Genomic DNA, 22563 nt, shown 5'->3' with positions numbered 1-22563 from the left:
GATGCAACAGAAAGCGGATGCCATTGCCATTCACAGGAGTTGTCACCCATCTTTCCAGAGACCCAGAGTGACTTAAATCTGTCTTGTTCTACAGATAAAATGTTTTATTTCCCACCTGTCAGTTTTTACTGTAGTTCTGTTTGTGAACCAGAAGGCTCAGGCTGAACAGAGTACAGGCCCCTGTACATGATTTGGTATATGCATTATATTGGGCATAGGGGTCCTCATCTGGTTTCCCAGAAGCTACATGTAGTATATACCATCCAATACAGTCTCTTTTCTCTTCCTATGTGTCAGTCTTGACTGTAGTGTTTGCATTCAGTTCATGTACCAGGAAGCGCAGGATGAACAGCAGTGGGTACAGGCCGCTCCCAGATAGGATATTGAATCTGGGAAGAATACAATCCAATCTAACTTATACGGAGCAGATGCTGGATGACTGTGGCCAGTACGGTCTCCGTAGAGGTTGTCACCCAGCTTTCCAGAGATCCAGGACCACATTTAAATCTGCCTTGTTCTGCACATCAACTCTGTCTGCTTTTTACTGCGTGTCAGTTTTCACTGCAGTTTTGACATTCTCTTCGTGGAGCAGGAAGCCCTGGATGAACAGAGGCACAGGCTCCTCCCAGTTTGCAGAAAGCAGGATAAGACGTTACCCAGCTTTCCAAGACCCTGCCCCATTCAGTAGATACATTGATCATCTTGTGTGTCAATATTGGCATTCTGTTCATGAACCAGCGGGCTCAGGATGAACAGTGTAATAATGTTTTTGTCACCTCCACAGCCTTGTCTTTATTTTCGTGTATAAGTAAATGTTTTATGAGGACGGGTGATGGGAATGGTCGCTGCGTGCCGTCTCCTTAATGCGTAGCAGAGCGTCCTTCAGACCATTACAGTACGGCGCAGCGCGCGCCCATAGGTGTACTGTGCATGTGCTCCCCGTCCTTGTGTGCGTTTCCTCTCACAGTCCGAGATGTTAGATTGTGACGGCGAGTGATGCTGATGTCTGCGCTGCGGAGTATGCCAGCGCCATATGGTGACCGCTGTCCGCGCTGGATGGAAACGCTATGAGAAAAGAGTTTACGAGTCTCATCCTTGGGGCCTCATTCGCACATCCGTGTCCGGGATGACCTCGGTGAGCGGTTCATCCGTGGCGGCTCTCCCTTTCCCACAAAACCCTGGCCACGAATAAATCGAAAGATTGGAGAAACCGACGCCGCCTCCGATTTACGCCACATTTTAAACCGATTCTAGATGCAGACGCGTTTATAAATCTGGGCAGTGCGCTTTTTATGGGATCCTTCCGTATTTAAAAAGGAGAGTCTGCCCCCCTCCCCCCATTGTCAGTTCCTCTAATAAAGTCTTGGTAAAACAAAATTAAAAACCCGTATGTGTTTTCTAACAGAGGCAAAAAAAGACATTAAAAGCAAGAAAATTAGGGGAGAAATGCTGTAATTAGCAAAAACGGCATGGAGCCCAAAAATGTTTCTCAAGGGTAAAAAAAAAATATATATATAATGTTTGTACTGAATTTCATAAAGACTTATAGCTAACATAAGGGGGACGTAATTTTAAAATTTTTTTCTTAAAAAACGTGAAAAATGCAGCAAGAAATGTGGAAACCGCGCAGTGCACATTGTATGCACCCAGCATCTGCGGCAGAGATCTACGGCCAGCTGTTCCGGTAGCAAACGGCCGGAGTTCTCGGGATACTGCCGCTGTCCTGCTGGACCCCGTGGACTATAATGAGGTCCGGCACGCAGCGGTTTTTGTCTGGCATTCTCTGCCGGCGGTATCGAACAGATAGCCGGAGTTCTCGGGATACTGCCGCCGTCCTGCTGGACCCCGTGGACTATAATAAGGTCCGGCACGCAGTGGTTTTTGTCTGGCATTCTCTGCCGGCGGTATCGAACAGATAGCCGGAGTTCTCGGGATACTGCCGCCGTCCTGCTGGACCCCGTGGACTATAATGAGGTCCGGCACGCAGCGGTTTTTGTCTGGCATTCTCTGCCGGCGGTATCGAACAGATAGCCGGAGTTCTCGGGATACTGCCGCCGTCCTGCTGGACCCCGTGGACTATAATGAGGTCCGGCACGCAGCGGTTTTTGTCTGGCATTCTCTGCCGGCGGTATCGAACAGATAGCCGGAGTTCTCGGGATACTGCCGCCGTCCTGCTGGACCCCGTGGACTATAATGAGGTCCAGCACGCAGCGTTTTTTGTCTGGCATTCTCTGCCGGCGGTATCGAACAGATAGCCGGAGTTCTCGGGATACTGCCGCCGTCCTGCTGGACCCCGTGGACTATAATGAGGTCCGGCACGCAGCGGTTTTTGTCTGGCATTCTCTGCCGGCGGTATCGAACAGATAGCCGGAGTTCTCGGGATACTGCCGCCGTCCTGCTGGACCCCGTGGACTATAATGAGGTCCGGCACGCAGCGGTTTTTGTCTGGCATTCTCTGCCGGCGGTATCGAACAGATAGCCGGAGTTCTCGGGATACTGCCGCCGTCCTGCTGGACCCCGTGGACTATAATGAGGTCCAGCACGCAGCGGTTTTTGTCTGGCATTCTCTGCCGGCGGTATCGAACAGATAGCCGGAGTTCTCGGGATACTGCCGCCTTCCTGCTGGACTTGAATGATTGGAGGCCGTGCCCCCCTTATATCAATGGCCAAAATGGGGGGCACCAAGTTAGCAGTGGTCAGCCTTCAGCAGGCGGCTCGCAAGGAAGTAATCTCTAAGCCACTAAAGATCTGCACTGCGCACGGCTGAAAACCGAAAGGCGAACCCCCCCCCCCCCTTTTTGGCCATTGGTTGGGCTGACATTTTGTAAAAAAAAAAAAAATTAACCCTGTCCATTCCCTTAAGTACCGTTCATGTACCACGTTGAGGGGTAGGACGCTCTGGACCCCCCATGTTGTTTGGCTCTGCTGTGCGGCGTTCCCTCGTGTCTGCGTCTTTCGTCGAGGTTCATCCGATTTTCCGCGCTCCTCTGCGGCAGCTTAAACAGAGCACAAAGCCTCCATTAATTAAGGCAGAATTTGGACGGGGGGGGGGGGGGGGGAACGCGGCTTTGTGTGAATTAACTGCTAAAAGGTCCCCGCTGATTTAATTGTTTAATTAGCTTAAATGTTCTCTTGTCGTACAATGGGTTCGGCGATGCCAGTCGCTCCGGTGTCTGCAGTGTGAGCGCGCCACAATGTGGCTCTTCTGAAGACGGGGGTAAAAATGCCAGGCTGGGAGGGGTTAAAGGGCAGATCCGGAATCCTCCTCATTAGCCGCGGTCATGCCCGCCCGTGTAGGGTGTCGTCATCCACTCTTTACAGCAGCTCCCAGTTTTAAAGGGCCGGTCCATTCCTAGGTAAATCCCACAATGATTAGCTCTAGTATGGTTTGTGTTTTTAAATACCGTTTTCAACATCTCTGCTTGCTGGGAACATTTGCTATTTACATCTAGAAGTTAAATAAATAAATAAAATGTTCGCAACTAGTTAACAACTGTCCTCGTTACAGATGAAGATTTGCTACAGTTGTATCCAGTCTGGCCCATCCTCAGTGCGGTACACAGCCCGGATCCCCTGCACCGATACATTGTAGCAAATCATCAGCACAGAAGACAGATTGGTGCTGCTGCTGCTGTGTATAGTTCGCTACAATTGTATCCAGTCCAGAGCTGAAGAGTCTCCAGTCCTGGTGGTTTGTTACAATGTATCAGCGTACATTGAGTGTATCTTGGCTCAGGACTGGATACAGTTGTAGCAAATCCTCAGCTGTGAGAAATATTAGATATAAATAAAATGTTATCCCATGTTGATCTTTGAACCTGCCTTAAAGGGGTCACAGGATAGATGATAAATGTCCCACTACAGGGGGTCCAGCTGCTAGGACCCTCGGGCCCCTGGATCGGTCATGCACGTCACTCCTGTTCCATTCACTTCAATGGATCTAAGAATAGATCCATAGAAGTGAACGGGGAAGTAGACTGACCTGCCCACTACCATTCGGAGGGGGACTCGGGGACCCTCTGTTCTCAGGGACCCCAATCCAATATCATCTGATGTGTATTTGCTGGCACCAGGACGAGGCGTACCGGAGCTCGCAGGTCCATGATATGATCTACATACAGTATCCCGGACTTGACTTGGGGGTTTGTACACTTGGGTTGTCGGACATTGGGTAACCCACCTCTTCTTCTTACTCCTTTAGAGTCCTCGGACCCCCTTCTCTGACATTGCGGACGATGAGAAGATCTTTAATGGTGGTGATGAACAGTGGCAGCACCAGGGTCAAAGCCAGGACTTGTCTAACATCACAGATGAAGATCTTGAGCAGATCCGTAAGAAGGAAGAGGCTATAAAGCAGATTGAGGTACGACCCGCCGACTGCAGTGACGCACAGAGCTGAGTATGTCATCTGGCTGCTATCCTAGTGCGTACTGGAGGCGGACTGGGCTCCGCCATCACTGTGTATTCACAGCCTAATGTGGGGAGAGCTGGACATTCATGGCTCTGAAGGTCTGTTCTTCTCAGCACTGGAGATGTGTGATGTACAGAGATGTGCCCATCCCCCCTCCATTACGGCTGTACGCAAATATTCTCTTTTGCACAAGGGACATTGATGACATTATTACTGCACTAACACCAGACCAAGGGCCATATTTGCTTCTGAAACCCAGGCCGTGGAGGTGTCAGTAGTGAGGGATGTTCCTGTGGTGCTATAGATGAGGAGGAAGGGTCTGCTCTGTGCCTGCACAGTAAGAGGGGTTCCTACTGTCGCAGATTGCCAGGAAGAGCTGAAAGAGGAGCCTATTGGTGACCAGGTGTCCAAAAACCTAGCCCTGTAGGATCTAATGTCCGCTCTTTTCTTATTGTGTGGTGGACATGGCAGAATGAGGGATTTGCCATCCGTTCTCCTTGAGATGACATCACGTATATCCACACAGATGGCGTCATTCTATTGGTCCTCTTAGTGCTGGGTAGCTGCTCCGCATCCCGCTCCACCTGTGCAGATAAATGAAGTTCAACCTCATTTTTCTTCTTCATTGACAAAAAGGCCATGGTTTGACACAAGGACATTTTCCGGCGGCCGGTGTCACAACCGCAATATCAGGAGATTTACAGCCTGGAAGAATCCCAAATTCAATCTACAGACGAGATTGAATCTGTCCGCACGACGGTGCCGGTGTCCGCGCGGCGGTGCCGGTGTCCGCGCGGCGGTGCCGGTGTCCGCGCGGCGGTGCCTGTGTCCGCGCGGCGGTGCCGGTGCCTCTGTCCCCTCTTATAAACCTAGGAATGGAGGGCAGAATAGACTGGAAATATGAGTCAGTCTGAACCCAGTGGCCCGGGCCCCGTAGGTGCAGAGTGGCCTCAAGCCCGGGCCCCGTAGGTGCAGAGTGGCCTCAAGCCCGGGCCCCGTAGGTGGTACCTTGGAACCGAACCAGAGTTTGGGAAATAGTTTTTTACAGTAGAAATTAATTTCTGAAAATATTATGCGAAGTCTCGCGAGACTTAGTGAAGTAATATCTTCGGCTCATAGGAGGCAACACATTCTAATACTGCAACCAGTGAGGAAATGAAATTGTCCGCTAACCGGTGCACACAGACGGGGAGAGCGGTGTAATATCTGACTGCTGTAATAAATGAAGATGATGAAGTATACCGACCTGTGAAATGGAAGCGTCCTGCGCTGGGTCTGCGCTCTGTGACCCCCGGGGTCCCTCCGAGGGGCCATTGACATTATTTGATTACTCATTTCATTGTCCAGTCAATGTTACTGGAGCGTCTGCGGTCTGAGCTATGCCCTATGACCTGGAAATACTACGAGTGATTGGCATCCTGCCTGAGCTGGGAATGGAGCCCTGACCCCTGAGCCGTGTCCCCCTGGAAGGCTCTGCATGCGGGCATGTTCTACTGGGTAGAGGTGGTGCACAGTCTACCACCCCATCATGCTGCAATATGTCTACACATTTACCTTCAAGTTACATCTTGTCTTATGCTCCAGTCACATCCAAAGCTGCATGCACAATTTGGTTTTGTTTCATGGTAGAATCATATATGATACAATCATATAGCTATGTGCACAGTTCTTGTACTGAATTATGCCCGATGCGCCAATCACATCCTCAGCTGAATGCATGGTATTTTATACTCCAGTCACAGCCAGAGCTGCATGCACAATTCTTGCATTGCATTATGCCCGATGCTTCTATCACATCCACAGCTACTTGCACATTTCTGTTATTTTATCATGTCTTACACTCAATTTACATCCAGAGCTGTAGGCACAATTTTGGTTCTATACATTTTTATGCTTCTGTAATATCCACAGCTTTATGCACAATTATGATATTGCATTATGCTCCATTCACAGCCAGAGCTGCATGCACAGTTGTAGTTCTGCATTTTGTCTATTATTTTTACAACTACATGCACAATCCTTGTATCACTTTATGCCCGATGCTTCAATCACATCCACAGCTGCATGTACATTTCTAGTATTTTATCATGTCTTACACTCTAGTTGCATCCAGAGCTGCATGCACAATTATGATACCTCATCTTGTCTCGTGCTTCAGTCACATGCAGAGCAGCATTTAACTGTACCTCTGATTGCTGCATTAACTCGATGAGAACAGCATCAGCAAACATTCATTAACCACTTCAACCCCGCTAGCTGAAACCCCCTTCATGACCAGAGCACTTTTTACACTTCTGCACTACACTACTTTCACCGTTTATAGCTCGGTCATGCAACTTACCACCCAAATGAATTTTACCTCCTTTTCTTCTCACTAATAGAGCTTTCATTTGGTGGTATTTCATTGCTGCTGACATTTTTACTTTTTTTGTTATTAATCGAAATTTAACAATTTTTTTGCAAAAAATGTCATTTTTCACTTTCAGCTGTAAAATTTAGCAAAAAAAAGACATCCATATATACATTTTTCACTAAATTTATTGTTCTACATGTCTTTGATAAAAAAAAAATGTTTGGGCAAAAAAAAAAATGGTTTGGGTAAAAGTTATAGCATTTACAAACTATGGTACAAAAATGTGAATTTCCGCTTTTTGAAGCAGCTCTGACTTTCTGAGCACCTGTCATGTTTCCTGAGGTTCTACAATGCCCAGACAGTAGAAACACCCCACAAATGACCCCATTTCGGAAAGTAGACACCCTAAGGTATTCGCTGATGAGCATAGTGAGTTCATAGAACTTTTTATTTTTTGTCACAAGTTAGCGGAAAATGATGATTTTTATTTTATTTTATTTTTTTCTTACAAAGTCTCATATTCCGCTAACTTGCGACAAAAAATAAAAAATTCTAGGAACTCGCCATGCCCCTCACGGAATACCTTGGGGTGTCTTCTTTCCAAAATGGGGTCACTTGTGGCGTAGTTATACTGCCCTGGCAATTTAGGGGACCATATGTGTGAGAAGTACTTTGCAATCAAAATCTGTAAAAAATTACCGGTGAAATCCGAAAGGTGCACTTTGGAATTTGGGCCCCTTTGCCCACCTTGGCAGCAAAAATGTGTCACACATGTGGTATCGCCGTACTCAGGAGAAGTTGGGGAATGTGTTTTGGGGTGTCATTTTACATATAACCATGCTGGGTGAGAGAAATATCTTGGCAAAAGACAACTTTTCCAATTTTTTTATACAAAGTTGGCATTTGACCAAGATATTTATCTCACCCAGCATGGGTATATGTAAAATGACACCCCAAAACACATTGCCCAACTTCTCCTGAGTACGGCGATACCAGATGTGTCACACTTTTTTGCAGCCAAGGTGGGCAAAGGGGCACATATTCCAAAGTGCACCTTTCAGATTTTGCAGGGCATTTTTTACACATTTTGATTGCAAAGTACTTCTCACACATTTGGGCCCCTAAATTGCCAGGGCAGTATAACTACGCCACAAGTGACCCCATTTTGGAAAGAAGACACCCCAAGGTATTCCGTGAGGGGCACGGCGAGTTCCTAGAATTTTTTATTTTTTGTCACAAGTTAGTGGAATATGAGACTTTGTAAGAAAAAAAATAAATAAAAAATCTTCATTTTCCGCTAACTTGTGACAGAAAATAAAAAATTCTAGGAACTCTCCGTGCCCCTCACGGAATACCTTGGGGTGTCTTCTTTCCAAAATGGGGTCACTTGTGGGGTAGTTATACTGCCCTGGCATTCTAGGGGCCCTAATGTGTGGTAAGTAGTTTGAAATCAAAATGTGTAAAAAATGGCCTGCAAAATCTGAAAGGTGCACTTTGGAATGTGTGCCCCTTTGCCCACCTAGGCGGCAAAAAAGTGTCACACATGTGGTATCGCCGTACTCAGGAGAAGTTGGGGAATGTGTTTTGGGGTGTCATTTTACATATACCCATGCTGGGTGAGAGAAATATCTTGGCAAAAGACAACTTTTCCCATTTTTTTATACAAAGTTGGCATTTGACCAAGATATTTTTCTCACCCAGCATGGGTATATGTAAAATGACACCCCAAAACACATTTCCCAACTTCTCCTGAGTACGGCGATACCACATGTGTGACACTTTTTTGCAGCCTAGATGCGCAAAGGTGCCCAAATTCCTTTTAGGAGGGCATTTTTAGACATTTGGATCCCAGACTTCTTCTCACGCTTTCGGGCCCCTAAAAAGCCAGGGCAGTATAAATACCCCACATGTGACCCCATTTTGGAAAGAAGACACCCCAAGGTATTCAATGAGGGGCATGGCGAGTTCATAGAATTTTTTTTTTTTTGGCACAAGTTAGCGGAAATTGATTTATTTATTTTTTTCTCACAGAGTCTACCTTTCCGCTAACTTGGGACAAAAATTTCAATCTTTCATGGACTCAATATGCCCCTCACGGAATACCTTGGGGTGTCTTCTTTCCGAAATGGGGTCACATGTGGGGTATTTATACTGCCCTGGCATTTTATGGGCCCTAAAGCGTGAGAAGAAGTCTGGAATATAAATGTCTAAAAAAAAATTTACGCATTTGGATTCCGTGAGGGGTATGGTGCGTTCATGTGAGATTTTATTTTTTGACACAAGTTAGTGGAATATGAGACTAAGTAAGAAAAAACAAAAAAAATAAAATTTCCGCTAACTTGGGCCCAAAAAAATGTCTGAATGGAGCCTTACAGGGGGTGATCAATGACAGGGGGGTGATCAATGACAGGGGGGCGATCAGGGAGTCTATATGGGGTGATCACCACCCTGTCATTGATCACCACCCTGTCATTGATCACCCCCCTGTAAGGCTCCATTCAGACGTCTGTATGATCGGATCCGCAAAACGCATACGGACGTCTGAATGGAGCCTTACAGGGGGGTGATCAATGACAGGGGGTGATCAGTGAATCTATATGGGTGATCACCCGACTGTCATTGATCACCCCCCTGTAAGGCTCCATTCAGACGTCCGTATGTGTTTTGCGGATCCGATCCATGTATCCGTGGATCCGTAAAAATCATACGGACATCTGAATGGAGCCTGACAGGGGGGTGATCAATGACAGGGGGGTGATCAATGACAGGGGGGTGATCAATGACAGGGGGGTGATCAATGACAGGGGGGTGATCAGGGAATCTATATGGGTGATCACCCGCCTGTCATTGATCACCCCCCTGTAAGGCTCCATTCAGACGTCCGTATGCGTTTTGCGGATCCGATCCATGTATCCGTGGATCCGTAAAAATCATACGGACATCTGAATGGAGCCTTACAGGGGGGTGATCAATGACAGGGGGGTGATCAATGACAGGGGGTGATCAGGGAATCTATATGGGTGATCACCCGCCTGTCATTGATCACCCCCCTGTAAGGCTCCATTCAGACGTCCATATGCGTTTTGCGGATCCGATCCATGTATCCGTGGATCCGTAAAAATCATACGGACATCTGAATGGAGCCTTACAGGGGGGTGATCAATGACAGGGGGGTGATCAATGACAGGGGGTGATCAGGGAGTGTATATGGGTGATCACCCCCCTGTCATTGATCACCCCCCTGTAAGGCTCCATTCAGACGTCCATATGCGTTTTGCGGATCCGATCCATGTATCCGTGGATCCGTAAAAATCATACGGACGTCTGAACGGAGCCTGACAGGGGGGGTGATCAGGGAGTCTATATGGGGTGATCAGGGGTTCATAAGGGGTTAATAAGTGACAGGGGGGGGGGGGGGTGTAGTGTAGTGTAGTGTTTTGTGGTACTTTACACAGCTACCTGTGTCCTCTGGTGGTCGATCCAAACAAAAGGGACCACCAGAGGACCAGGTAGCCGGTATATTAGACGCTGTTATCAAAACAGCGTCTAATATACCTGTTAGGGGTTAAAAAAATCACATCTCCAGCCTGCCAGCGAGCGATCGCCGCTGGCAGGCTGGAGATCCACTCGCTTACCTTCCGTTCCTGTGAACGCGCGCGCCTGTGTGCGCGCGTTCACAGGAAATCTCGGCCCTCGCGAGATGACGCGTATATGCGTCACTGCGCAGGGCTGCCGCCTCCGGACCGCACATCTGCGTTAGGCGGTCCGGAGGCGGTTAAACAGCCCACTTCCTGTTTATTCAGCTTTGCTGTGTAGACTGGAACAGGGTGAGCGCAGTCGTCTCATCATTAGAGTGTTAGCGAGTTAATGGCCGCTCTAACACTATATACACACATTAGGCTCTGTATGCAGCTCCCCGTCACTCCCGGGGGGATGTTCCCCATCACTTCCTGCCATAAAGCGCACACCCCACTGTCTATAATAGGAGTATGTGTCTCCAATATGGCTGCCCCAAGGAAGTATTTTTATGTAAAACTGTGGAGGGGAGCTGCAATGACAGACACAACCTGTGTGCAGGGGTGGCGCTGTTTGTTGAAGAAAGCAGCCGTGTCTTTGTAATCCTGCACAACCCCTTTAAGTTTTACATCAAATCAGACAAATACTAGGTAAATGAGGGCACCTGATGAGATCTGTATAATGGGTTCACGCGTTGTGTTCAGGACGTGTAGTGAGAGGAATCTGCGGGGAGTCGCTGGATCCATTCAGTGTCATTGAGCTCAAGTGGAGACAAATTAGTCCTCTTGAAACCAGCTGAATATGAGTTCCTTCAAGTCTCCAGATACAACCGGCGAGGCTCTTGAAGACGTCCTGCAGATGACGATCTCTTTCAGGCGCGGTCCTCTCTTCTGCATCCCTGCTTCTTCTGGCGGTGGGGGCTGAATAATTTGTTTTCCTAAGATCTGAAGACCTCAAAGACCTCAGCTGATTCCCGTCTCCCACTGCTCTAAATCTGAGCTTTATTGTTCTTTTCAATGTGTTTGCAGGTAGTTCTACAACTTTCCTTAGCATGGAAAGGATGGGGCAGCTACCAAGTGGAGAATACGAGGGGAGCTGGTAGATGTGACTCATATGACATCGAGATGGCTTTGTCCTCTAATGATGAGATGATTCTGCTGACCCTGCCCTCTAATGATGAGATGACCCCGCTGACCCTGCCCTCTAGTGATGAGATGACTCCGCTGACCCTGCCCTCTAGTGATGAGATGACTCTGCTGACCCTGTCCTCTAATGATAATGAGATGACCCCGCCGACCCTGCCCTCTAGTGATGAGAGGATTCTGCTGACCCTGCCCTCTAGTGATGAGATGATTCTGCTGACCCTGCCCTCTAGTGATGAGATGATTCTGCTGACCCTGCCCTCTAGTGATGAGATGATTCCGCTGACCCTGCCCTCTAGTGATGAGATGACCCCGCTGACCCTGCCCTCTAGTGATGAGATGATTCTGCTGACCCTGCCCTCTAGTGATGAGATGACCCCGCTGACCCTGCCCTCTAGTGATGAGATAATTCTGCTGACCCTGCCCTCTAGTGATGAGATGACCCCGCTGATCCTGCCCTCTAGTGATGAGATGATTCTGCTGACCCTGCCCTCTAGTGATGAGATGACCCCGCTGACCCTGCCCTCTAGTGATGAGATGACCCCGCTGACCCTGCCCTCTAGTGATGAGAGGATTCTGCTGACCCTGCCCTCTAGTGATGAGATGATTCTGCTGACCCTGCCCTCTAGTGATGAGATGACCCCGCTGACCCTGCCCTCTAGTGATGAGATGACCCCGCTGACCCTGCCCTCTAGTGATGAGATGATTCTGCTGACCCTGCCCTCTAGTGATGAGATGATTCTGCTGACCCTGCCCTCTAGTGATGAGATGACCCCGCTGACCCTGCCCTCTAGTGATGAGATGACCCCGCTGACCCTGCCCTCTAGTGATGAGATGACCCCGCTGACCCTGCCCTCTAGTGATGAGATGACCCTGCTGACCCTGCCCTCTAGTGATGAGATGACCCCGCTGACCCTGCCCTCTAGTGATGAGATGATTCTGCTGACCCTGCCCTCTAGTGATGAGATGATTCTGCTGACCCTGCCCTCTAGTGATGAGATGACCCCGCTGACCCTGCCCTCTAGTGATGAGATGACCCCGCTGACCCTGCCCTCTAGTGATGAGATGACCCCGCTGACCCTGCCCTCTAGTGATGAGATGATTCTGCTGACCCTGCCCTCTAGTGATGAGATGACCCCGCTGACCCTGCCCTCTCGTGATGAGATAATTCTGCTGACCCTGCCCTCTAGTGATGAGATGACCCCGCTGACCCTGCCCTCTAGTGATGAGATGATTCTGCTGACCCTGCCCTCTAGTGATGAGATGATTCTGCTGACCCTGCCCTCTAGTGATGAGATGACTCTGCTGACCCTGCCCTCTAGTGATGAGATGATTCTGCTGACCCTGCCCTCTAGTGATGAGATGATTCTGCTGACCCTGTCCTCTAGTGATGAGATGATTCTGCTGACCCTGCCCTCTAGTGATGAGATGATTCTGCTGACCCTGCCCTCTAGTGATGAGATGATTCTGCTGACCCCTGCCCTCTAGTGATGAGATGACCCCGCTGACCCTGCCCTCTAGTGATGAGATGACCCCGCTGACCCTGCCCTCTTGTGATGAGATGACTCTGCTGACCCTGCCCTCTTGTGATGAGATGACCCCGCTGACCCTGCCCTCTAGTGATGAGATGACTCTGCTGACCCTGCCCTCTAGTGATGAGATGACCCCGCTGACCCTGCCCTCTAGTGATGAGATGATTCTGCTGACCCTGCCCTCTAGTGATGAGATGATTCTGCTGACCCTGCCCTCTAGTGATGAGATGATTCTGCTGACCCTGCCCTCTAGTGATGAGATGACCCCGCTGACCCTGCCCTCTAGTGATGAGATGATTCTGCTGACCCTGCCCTCTAGTGATGAGATGACCCCGCTGACCCTGCCCTCTAGTGATGAGATGACCCTGCTGACCCTGCCCTCTAGTGATGAGATGACTCTGCTGACCCTGCCCTCTAGTGATGAGATGATTCTGCTGACCCTGCCCTCTAGGGATGAGATGATTCTGCTGACCCTGCCCTCTAGTGATGAGATGATTCTGCTGACCCTGCCCTCTAGTGATGAGATGATTCTGCTGACCCTGCCCTCTAGTGATGAGATGACCCCGCTGACCCTGCCCTCTAGTGATGAGATGACCCTGCTGACCCTGCCCTCTAGTGATGAGATGATTCTGCTGACCCTGCCCTCTAGGGATGAGATGATTCTGCTGACCCTGCCCTCTAGTGATGAGATGATTCTGCTGACCCTGCCCTCTAGTGATGAGATGATTCTGCTGACCCTGCCCTCTAGTGATGAGATGACCCCGCTGACCCTGCCCTCTAGTGATGAGATGACCCCGCTGACCCTGCCCTCTAGTGATAAGATGACCCCGCTGACCCTGCCCTCTAGTGATGAGATGACCCCGCTGACCCTGCCCTCTAGTGATGAGATGACCCTGCTGACCCTGCCCTCTAGTGATGAGATGACTCTGCTGACCCTGCCCTCTAGTGATGAGATGATTCTGCTGACCCTGCCCTCTAGGGATGAGATGACCCCGCTGACCCTGCCCTCTAGTGATGAGATGATTCTGCTGACCCTGCCCTCTAGTGATGAGATGACCCCGCTGACCCTGCCCTCTAGTGATGAGATGACCCCGCTGACCCTGCCCTCTAGTGATGAGATGATTCTGCTGACCCTGCCCTCTAGTGATGAGATGACTCTTCTGACCCTGCCCTCTAGTGATGAGATGACCCCGCTGACCCTGCCCTCTAGTGATGAGATGACTCTGCTGACCCTGCCCTCTAGTGATGAGAGGATTCTGCTGACCCTGCCCTCTAGTGATGAGATGATTCTGCTGACCCTGCCCTCTAGGGATGAGATGACCCCGCTGACCCTGCCCTCTAGTGATGAGATGACTCTGCTGACCCTGCCCTCTAGTGATGAGATGATTCTGCTGACCCTGCCCTCTAGTGATGAGATGACCCCGCTGACCCTGCCCTCTAGTGATGAGATGACCCCGCTGACCCTGCCCTCTAGTGATGAGATGACCCCGCTGACCCTGCCCTCTAGTGATGAGATGATTCTGCTGACCCTGCCCTCTAGTGATGAGATGACCCCGCTGACCCTGCCCTCTAGTGATGAGATGATTCTACTGACCCTGCCCTCTAGTGATGAGATGATTCTGCTGACCCTGTCCTCTAGTGATGAGATGACCCCGCTGACCCTGCCCTCTAGTGATGAGATGATTCTACTGACCCTGCCCTCTAGTGATGAGATGATTCTGCTGACCCTGCCCTCTAGTGATGAGATGACCCCGCTGACCCTGCCCTCTAGTGATGAGATGATTCTACTGACCCTGCCCTCTAGTGATGAGATGATTCTGCTGACCCTGCCCTCTAGTGATGAGATGACTCTGCTGACCCTGTCCTCTAATGATAATGAGATGACCCCGCTGACCCTGCCCTCTAGTGATGAGATGATTCTGCTGACCCTGCCCTCTAGTGATGAGATGATTCTGCTGACCCTGTCCTCTAGTGATGAGATGACTCTGCTGACCCTGTCCTCTAATGATAATGAGATGACCCCGCTGACCCTGCCCTCTAGTGATGAGATGACCCCGCCCTCTAGTGATGAGATGATTCTGCTGACCCTGCCCTCTAGTGATGAGATGACCCCGCTGACCCTGCCCTCTAGTGATGAGATGACCCCGCTGACCCTGCCCTCTAGTGATGAGAGGATTCTGCTGACCCTGCCCTCTAGTGATGAGAGGATTCTGCTGACCCTGCCCTCTAGTGATGAGATGACCCCGCTGACCCTGCCCTCTAGTGATGAGATGATTCTGCTGACCCTGCCCTCTAGTGATGAGATGACCCTGCTGACCCTGCCCTCTAGTGATGAGATGACCCTGCTGACCCTGCCCTCTAGTGATGAGATGATTCTGCTGACCCTGCCCTCTAGTGATGAGATGACCCTGCTGACCCTGTCCTCTAGTGATGAGATGACCCCGCTGACCCTGCCCTCTAGTGATGAGATGATTCTGCTGACCCTGCCCTCTAGTGATGAGATGACCCTGCTGACCCTGCCCTCTAGTGATGAGATGACCCCGCTGACCCTGCCCTCTAGTGATAAGATGACCCCGCTGACCCTGCCCTCTAGTGATGAGATGACCCCGCTGACCCTGCCCTCTAGTGATGAGATGACCCCGCTGACCCTGCCCTCTAGTGATGAGATGACCCTGCTGACCCTGCCCTCTAGTGATGAGATGACCCCGCTGACCCTGCCCTCTAGTGATAAGATGACCCCGCTGACCCTGCCCTCTAGTGATGAGATGACCCCGCTGACCCTGCCCTCTAGTGATGAGATGACCCCGCTGACCCTGCCCTCTAGTGATGAGATGACCCTGCTGACCCTGCCCTCTAGTGATGAGATGACCCCGCTGACCCTGCCCTCTAGTGATGAGATGACCCCGCTGACCCTGCCCTCTAGTGATAAGATGACCCCGCTGACCCTGCCCTCTAGTGATGAGATGACCCCGCTGACCCTGCCCTCTAGTGATGAGAGGATTCTGCTGACCCTGTCCTCTAGTGATGAGATGACCCCGCTGACCCTGCCCTCTAGTGATGAGTTGACTCTGCAGACCCCATCCCAGTCTACACAGCAAAGTAATATAAGCTGCACCAGTGGCCGGAGTAAAAACGTGATTTTTCATGGCTTCCTTACACCAGGGTGTCTGCATTATTATTATTATATACACATTCTCTGCGTTCGTGTTCACACACCGGAGTCTACTTCATAATTGAATCTACGATGATACCATTTTTCCTCTTAGCTCGTCCACTTCAAAGGGAAATATGAAAGGCTGAGAACGTCTCGGGGCGATGCTTTTATTTCAGTGATGTCACCTTCCCTCTTCAATATCTGGGGTTCCAGAAATGTTGGAACATTTTAATAAGCTGCTCCAAAGACGACAGGACCCGGCGCTTTGTATTCCTTTGAGGGCAGAGTCGTAATTATCAGCATTAGAATAATAGAACAACTTCCTTTACTCTGTAATTCCTCGTATATCTGCTCCATGGACCCATTTAGTGTGCGGAGGGCCCAGAAACTGTTCATGGCCATCATGGGACATGGGATTTTAAGGGGTCATCTGCTTTTGCACTGCCCCTTTTCAGAAGTTGTCTTATGTGAGGCTTAAAAGGAAGTTCCATTTAAAGGGCAGCTGTCGGCAGTTTTGTGCCTATGACACTGGCTGACCTGTTCCATGTGCGTTCGGCAGCTGAAGGCATCTGTGTTGGTCCCGTGTTCATATGTGTCCACATTGCTGAGAAATATGATGTTTTATTATATGCAAATGAGTCTCTAGGAGCAACGGGGGCGTTACCATTACACCTAGAGGCTCTGCTCTCTCTGCACTTTGATTGTCGAGGTGTGATGATGATTTCACTGCCTGGTCTGTGGGCACTGCAGTTGCAGAGATCTCTAAAGTCGATGATGCTTTTAACAATGTTTTTGGTTGGAGTTTGTCAGTCGGACACTTATAACCAGACTTGAATTGTGTTCACACTAGAGCTCTGCGCGGCATGTCCCAGGTTTATTACTCCCAGGGCTCTTTTTTTTTTTTTGGGCATCTTTGTTTTGAAACCTTGTATCAGAAGGTCACAGGCCGTGTTCAGACACTACAGCTTGTCTCTGTACCCTTACTGCAGACTGCTAGCAATTCATTCATAACTTCTAGCAGGAATAATAAAGGAACAGCACATCATAGAGCCGTAAGAATAGATGCTCCAGAATTGTTAGTACAAGGGGAATGCATGAAGCTATTAAATGTCAGGAGTGGGGAGAGGTCCTCTTTAAGGGTCCATTCACACATCGCTAAATGGGTCCAGATCAGTTCCGCAGCGTTGCAGAACGGATCCGGACCCATTCATTTTCAATGGGGCTGCAAAACACTGTGTGCTGTCCGCATCCGCACTTCCGTTCCGCAACAAAATAGAACATGACACGGACAAGAAAAGGCATTTCTATTTAAAGTGCCGGCCATGTGCGGTCCGCAAAATGCAGAACGCACATGGCCGGTGTGGTGTCCGTGTTTTGCAGATCCGCAATTTGCCGACCACAAAACACTTGCGGACGTGTGAATAGACCCTTAAGGGAATGTGTAGTCAGAGATTGACCGAAATTATTATTATTATTATTTATTTATATTTTTCCATGTCAATTACAATATTTAACAAAAATCATAAAATCCTGCAGTTTTCGCGTTGGCCAGTAAGCCTTAAAGGCACCAATTCTTGGTCTGTAAAGATCACTTTACTGCAGTTATCTGATTATGTGTCGTTTTAATCCTGCCTGTCATGATACCACCTCTGTGTATAGATAAGACAGGATCCTCCATTCACAATAGGGAATTGTCAAAGTTTATCTATTCTTTCCTTGTACAATGCCCTCTGCACAGGTCACAGAGCAAGCCCAGAAAACCCTCCCATAGAAATCAACGAGGTCCCCTCCTGACCATTGTGTCTATGGCCTGCCATAAAGCAAGTTCTTAATCCCTTGTAAATGCTGCAAAGAACTGCTGGGGATAGAGAATAGAAAAATCGGTCATCAGAAAATAAAAGCTTGTTTGTCCCCCATTGACAATGAATAGGGGCTAAACGGAAGCGTTTTTTCCCCCGGTATTGAGACCCTATGACGGATCTCAATACCAGAAAATAGAAACACAAATGTGAAAGTAGCCTTATCTGGTTTTAACTGGCAGAAAAAAATGGCGCCACATTCCCTTTAAACGTTGCTGGTCCTGTGCTCTGTCTGTACTAATCTGGAGACGAGGCACATCTCATCCTTCAGTCACACCCAGAGCTGCAGTCAGAATCCCACCACGTTACTTGTGATATATGTCCTGCTCTTGTCTGATTTATAGTAGGTTTTACCTTTTTTTTATTGTTTTTTACAGAGTGATATGCTGGATGTCAATCAGATAATGAAAGATTTGGCGTCCATTGTGTATGAACAAGGTCACGATATAGGTAAGTATGCGCTTACTCTGCTCTGCTTGTATCACTCGTGTGTCATAGTAATGGGGGCTTCTCTGTGTCCGATACATTCATGAATATTCTTCTCCAAATGGTTTTAGTTCTTATCTAGATCTAATGTTGAATGCGTTATTCACATATTTTGCTTTGTTTGTGTACTGATTTTGAATGACATGTCTTTTGCTCTAATTGCATACAAAGCTGCATTGGAATTTTGGAATTTATCACTTTTTTTCCTACTAATTAATAATATAAAGCACCACCTTTTTTCTAATCTGTTTTATTTTGCGATTGTCTTTTTATTTTTTTACATAATGGTGATTTGTTTTATGCCTTTGACTGTATCTGTGTTCAGGGCGTGCTCTGACTATCAGAGAGTGTTGTGGGCGTGCTCTGACTATCAGAGAGTGTTGTGGACGTGTTCTGACTGTATCGGAGAGTGTTGTGGGCGTGCTCTGACTATCGGAGAGTATTGTGGGCGTGCTCTGACTGTATCGCAGAGTGTTGTGGGCGTGCTCTGACTGTATCGCAGAGTGTTGTAGGCGTGCTCTGACTATCGGAGAGTATTGTGGGCGTGCTCTGACTGTATCGCAGAGTGTTGTAGGCGTGCTCTGACTGTATCGCAGAGTGTTGTGGGCGTGCTCTGACTGTATCGCAGAGTGTTGTGGGCGTGCTCTGACTGTATCGCAGAGTGTTGTGGGCGTGCTCTGACTGTATCGCAGAGTGTTGTGGGCGTGCTGTGACTGTATCGCAGAGTGTTGTGGGCGTGCTGTGACTGTATCGGAGAGTGTTGTGGGCGTGCTGTGACTGTATCGCAGAGTGTTGTGGGCGTGCTGTGACTGTATCGCAGAGTGTTGTGGGCGTGCACTGACTGTATCGCAGTGTTGTGGGCGTGCTCTGACTGTATCGCAGAGTGTTGTGGGCGTGCTCTGACTGTATCGCAGAGTGTTGTGGGCGTGCTCTGACTGTATCGCAGAGTGTTGTGGGCGTGCTCTGACTGTATCGGAGAGTGTTGTGGGCGTGCTGTGACTGTATCGCAGAGTGTTGTGGGCGTGCTCTGACTATCGGAGAGTGTTGTGGGCGTGCTCTGACTGTATCGCAGAGTGTTGTGGGCGTGCTCTGACTGTATTGCCGAGTGTTGTGGGCGTGCTGTGACTGTATCGCCGAGTGTTGTGGGCGTGCTGTGACTGTATCGCAGAGTGTTGTGGGCGTGCTCTGACTGTATCGCAGAGTGTTGTGGGCGTGCTCTGACTGTATCGCCGAGTGTTGTGGGCGTGCTGTGACTGTATCGCCGAGTGTTGTGGGCGTGCTGTGACTGTATCGGAGAGTGTTGTGGGCGTGCTGTGACTGTATCGCAGAGTGTTGTGGGCGTGCTGTGACTGTATCGCAGAGTGTTGTGGGCGTGCACTGACTGTATCGCAGAGTGTTGTGGGCGTGCACTGACTGTATCGCAGAGTGTTGTGGGCGTGCACTGACTGTATCGCAGAGTGTTGTGGGCGTGCTCTGACTGTGTCGCAGAGTGTTGTGGGCGTGCTCTGACTGTGTCGCAGAGTGTTGTGGGCGTGCTCTGACTGTATCGGAGAGTGTGGTGGGCGTGCTCTGACTGTATCGGAGAGTGTGGTGGGCGTGCTCTGACTATCGGAGAGTGTTGTGGGCATGCTCTGACTGTATCGGAGAGTGTTGTGGGCGTGCTCTGACTGTATCGGACAGTGTTGTGGGCATGCTCTGACTATCGGAGAGTGTTGTGGGCGTGCTCTGACTATCGGAGAGTGTTGTGGGCGTGCTCTGACTGTATCGGAGAGTGTTGTGGGCATGCTCTGACTGTATCGGAGAGTGTTGCGGGCGTGCTCTGACTGTATCGGAGAGTGTTGCGGGCGTGCTGTGACTGTATCGGAGAGTGTTGTGGGCGTGCTCTGACTGTATCGCAGTGTGTTGTGGGCGTGCTCTGACTGTATCGCAGTGTGTTGTGGGCATGCTGTGTGGAGGTGTAGTGCTGATCACATTAAGGCAATAGTACAATCCATTATAAAAGATTTCTACTAAATTATTAGGGTGAATTCACAAGCGGTAGACTTGATGAGGAACGTTCCGAATCCTGTATCACAGCTGCAGAGGCTCGTTAGCCGTCATCTGGCAGTGTAATACTGCCGCCGATTGCCAAATCTTTTTACATGTTTGAAGGCAGCAGATGGACGATCTGCCACCAGCAGACCACTAGACAGCCCGGGGACGAGTGATGGCATAGCCGCCTGTAACAGCCGCGGTCTCCTCCACTGGCGGGCAGGCGATTGCTGGGAGGGAACGCCCCCCCCCCCCCCCCCAGTCGCCTGCCACATCCGGCCGTGTAATGCAGCCCTAAGAAACGCTTTTCGTACATCTGACTAGGACTGTTTCTGCAGCAGGTGCGCGGATTTCTGCAAGTGGCGTTCACGTGTGCAAATCTGCGGCATGTGAATTCACCCTAATGGTGCCCATACACATAAGTGAGACGGCCACCGGTGGCATTGTGCCCACTCTCGCCTGATGACAGAATGTTGTCTTTCCGCACATTTCCCAACTCCCAAGGGAGGGATGCCGCCACCAGAGGTATCCGGCGGCGACTTATTACCCTCCCCCGCTGGCTATATGTACGGCCAGGGTTTGGACCACCACCACTTTTATTTCAGATTCTGATTGACAGCTATTTGTTCTGCTGCAGCTTTGGATGCGACTGGAGTAGAAGTCTCTCTATTACTCGGGGCCGACATGGGATTACTAAAACAAATAATTTTTCAAGGTTAATAGACATGGAGAGTAGATTTAACCCCTGAAGTGCTGAGGGAATCCCCATGGCAGGCAGGGACCCCCCCCCCGAATAGGTACCCTTCACGCTAATGGCAGGAGCATTGAAACGTGATATTGTAATGATAGATTTCGGGGCTTTTAGCTGGGATGAGGATTTGAGGACGTGGCCCTAATCACATTAGCCCCTGGTAGAAGGCGGACAGTCTCTTATTAGAGTGGGGGAGATAAGCAGACATCTAACGCTCTGTCCTGAATTCACAGATAGCATTGAAGCCAATATTGAGACTGCTTCATCACATGTAGAATCTGCCAATCGCCAGTTGGCCAAAGCAAGTCAGCACCAAGTAAGTAAGATTAGAGCGGTCGGAAGCCGCGGTATCAGCGGCGAGCAGGCACACACGTATAATACATGAATAGAAGCTTCTTATTCCTTCTTTACTCTTTGCTGCCGCTGCTGATAACTGCAAAAAAAAATAAAAAAATCTCATGACATGAAATACGTGAAGTTCTCTGTCCCCCTATTAATGGCTGGCGGCGGCGACTGCAGAGCGTTTCGTCTGTGTCAGCGGAGAGCGTTCCCTCAATAGGCAGTAACTGGGATGAGTGGGATTTTAGGACGCCCGCCCTGATGTGAAACTGGAGCTCCCACGTCAGGGCATGCTGGGAGTTGTAGTTTCACCGTAATTCAAGAGCTATGGTTTGGGGGTTCCCTGAGTAGCAGGATGGGTGGCGTTTAGTATGCAGGCCCAGAGAGCATCCTATCACCGTATTCTGTCATATATAAAAGGGGGGGGGGGTCCATAATGTAAGATTTGACTCATGCAGCCCAGTCGTCATTTCACACGTCTCCTATTGTATATCTGATAATCCAGAAATCCCATACTCCACCGTTATAGTGCAGCGGCCAATCAAACGTTCTTCCCTTGCTCTTGATGTGATATGTTTATTTTCCACCAGTCCGATAATCCAGAATATAGGATCACTCAGGTTGCCATAATGTAGATATATACACGTGTAGGTTTCCATAGACGCCCGGTATCCCGACCTCCACGCCAGTCACGTGTGAGATGGTCCCGGACGGCCAGCCGTGTCCAGGATAGGACGTCCAGTCTGCTGCAGCGCTGATCATTGGCTCTACAGACTGGCACACGTGGTGTAACCGCGGATCAGCGCATGCCAGTCACGTGTGAGATGGTCCCGGACGGCCAGCCATGTCCAGGATAGGACGTCCAGTCTGCTGCAGCGCTGATCATTGGCTCTACAGACTGGCACACGTGGTGTAACCGCGGATCAGCGCATGCCAGTCACGTGTGAGATGGTCCCGGACGGCTAGCCATGTCCAGGATAGGACGTCCA

At 49.6% G+C, this 22563-nt stretch overlaps 1 protein-coding gene across 3 annotated transcripts in view; it reads left to right on the top strand.

Annotated features, from left to right (window-relative positions):
- LOC122943410 (t-SNARE domain-containing protein 1-like) overlaps positions 1-22563 on the top strand; it is a 153103-nt gene that overhangs the window by 114580 nt on the left and 15960 nt on the right. For all 3 annotated transcript variants that reach the window (XM_044301126.1, XM_044301125.1, XM_044301127.1), the window contains 3 exons: positions 4202-4363; positions 18345-18417; positions 21469-21551. In XM_044301126.1, coding sequence (XP_044157061.1) covers positions 4202-4363; positions 18345-18417; positions 21469-21551 — 318 coding nt within the window. The remainder of the gene's footprint in view (positions 1-4201; positions 4364-18344; positions 18418-21468; positions 21552-22563) is intronic.

This window comes from Bufo gargarizans, chromosome 7, assembly GCF_014858855.1.
Source record: "Bufo gargarizans isolate SCDJY-AF-19 chromosome 7, ASM1485885v1, whole genome shotgun sequence".
NCBI classification, from domain to species: domain Eukaryota; kingdom Metazoa; phylum Chordata; class Amphibia; order Anura; family Bufonidae; genus Bufo; species Bufo gargarizans.
This window is presented reverse-complemented; position numbering and strand designations above follow the sequence as displayed.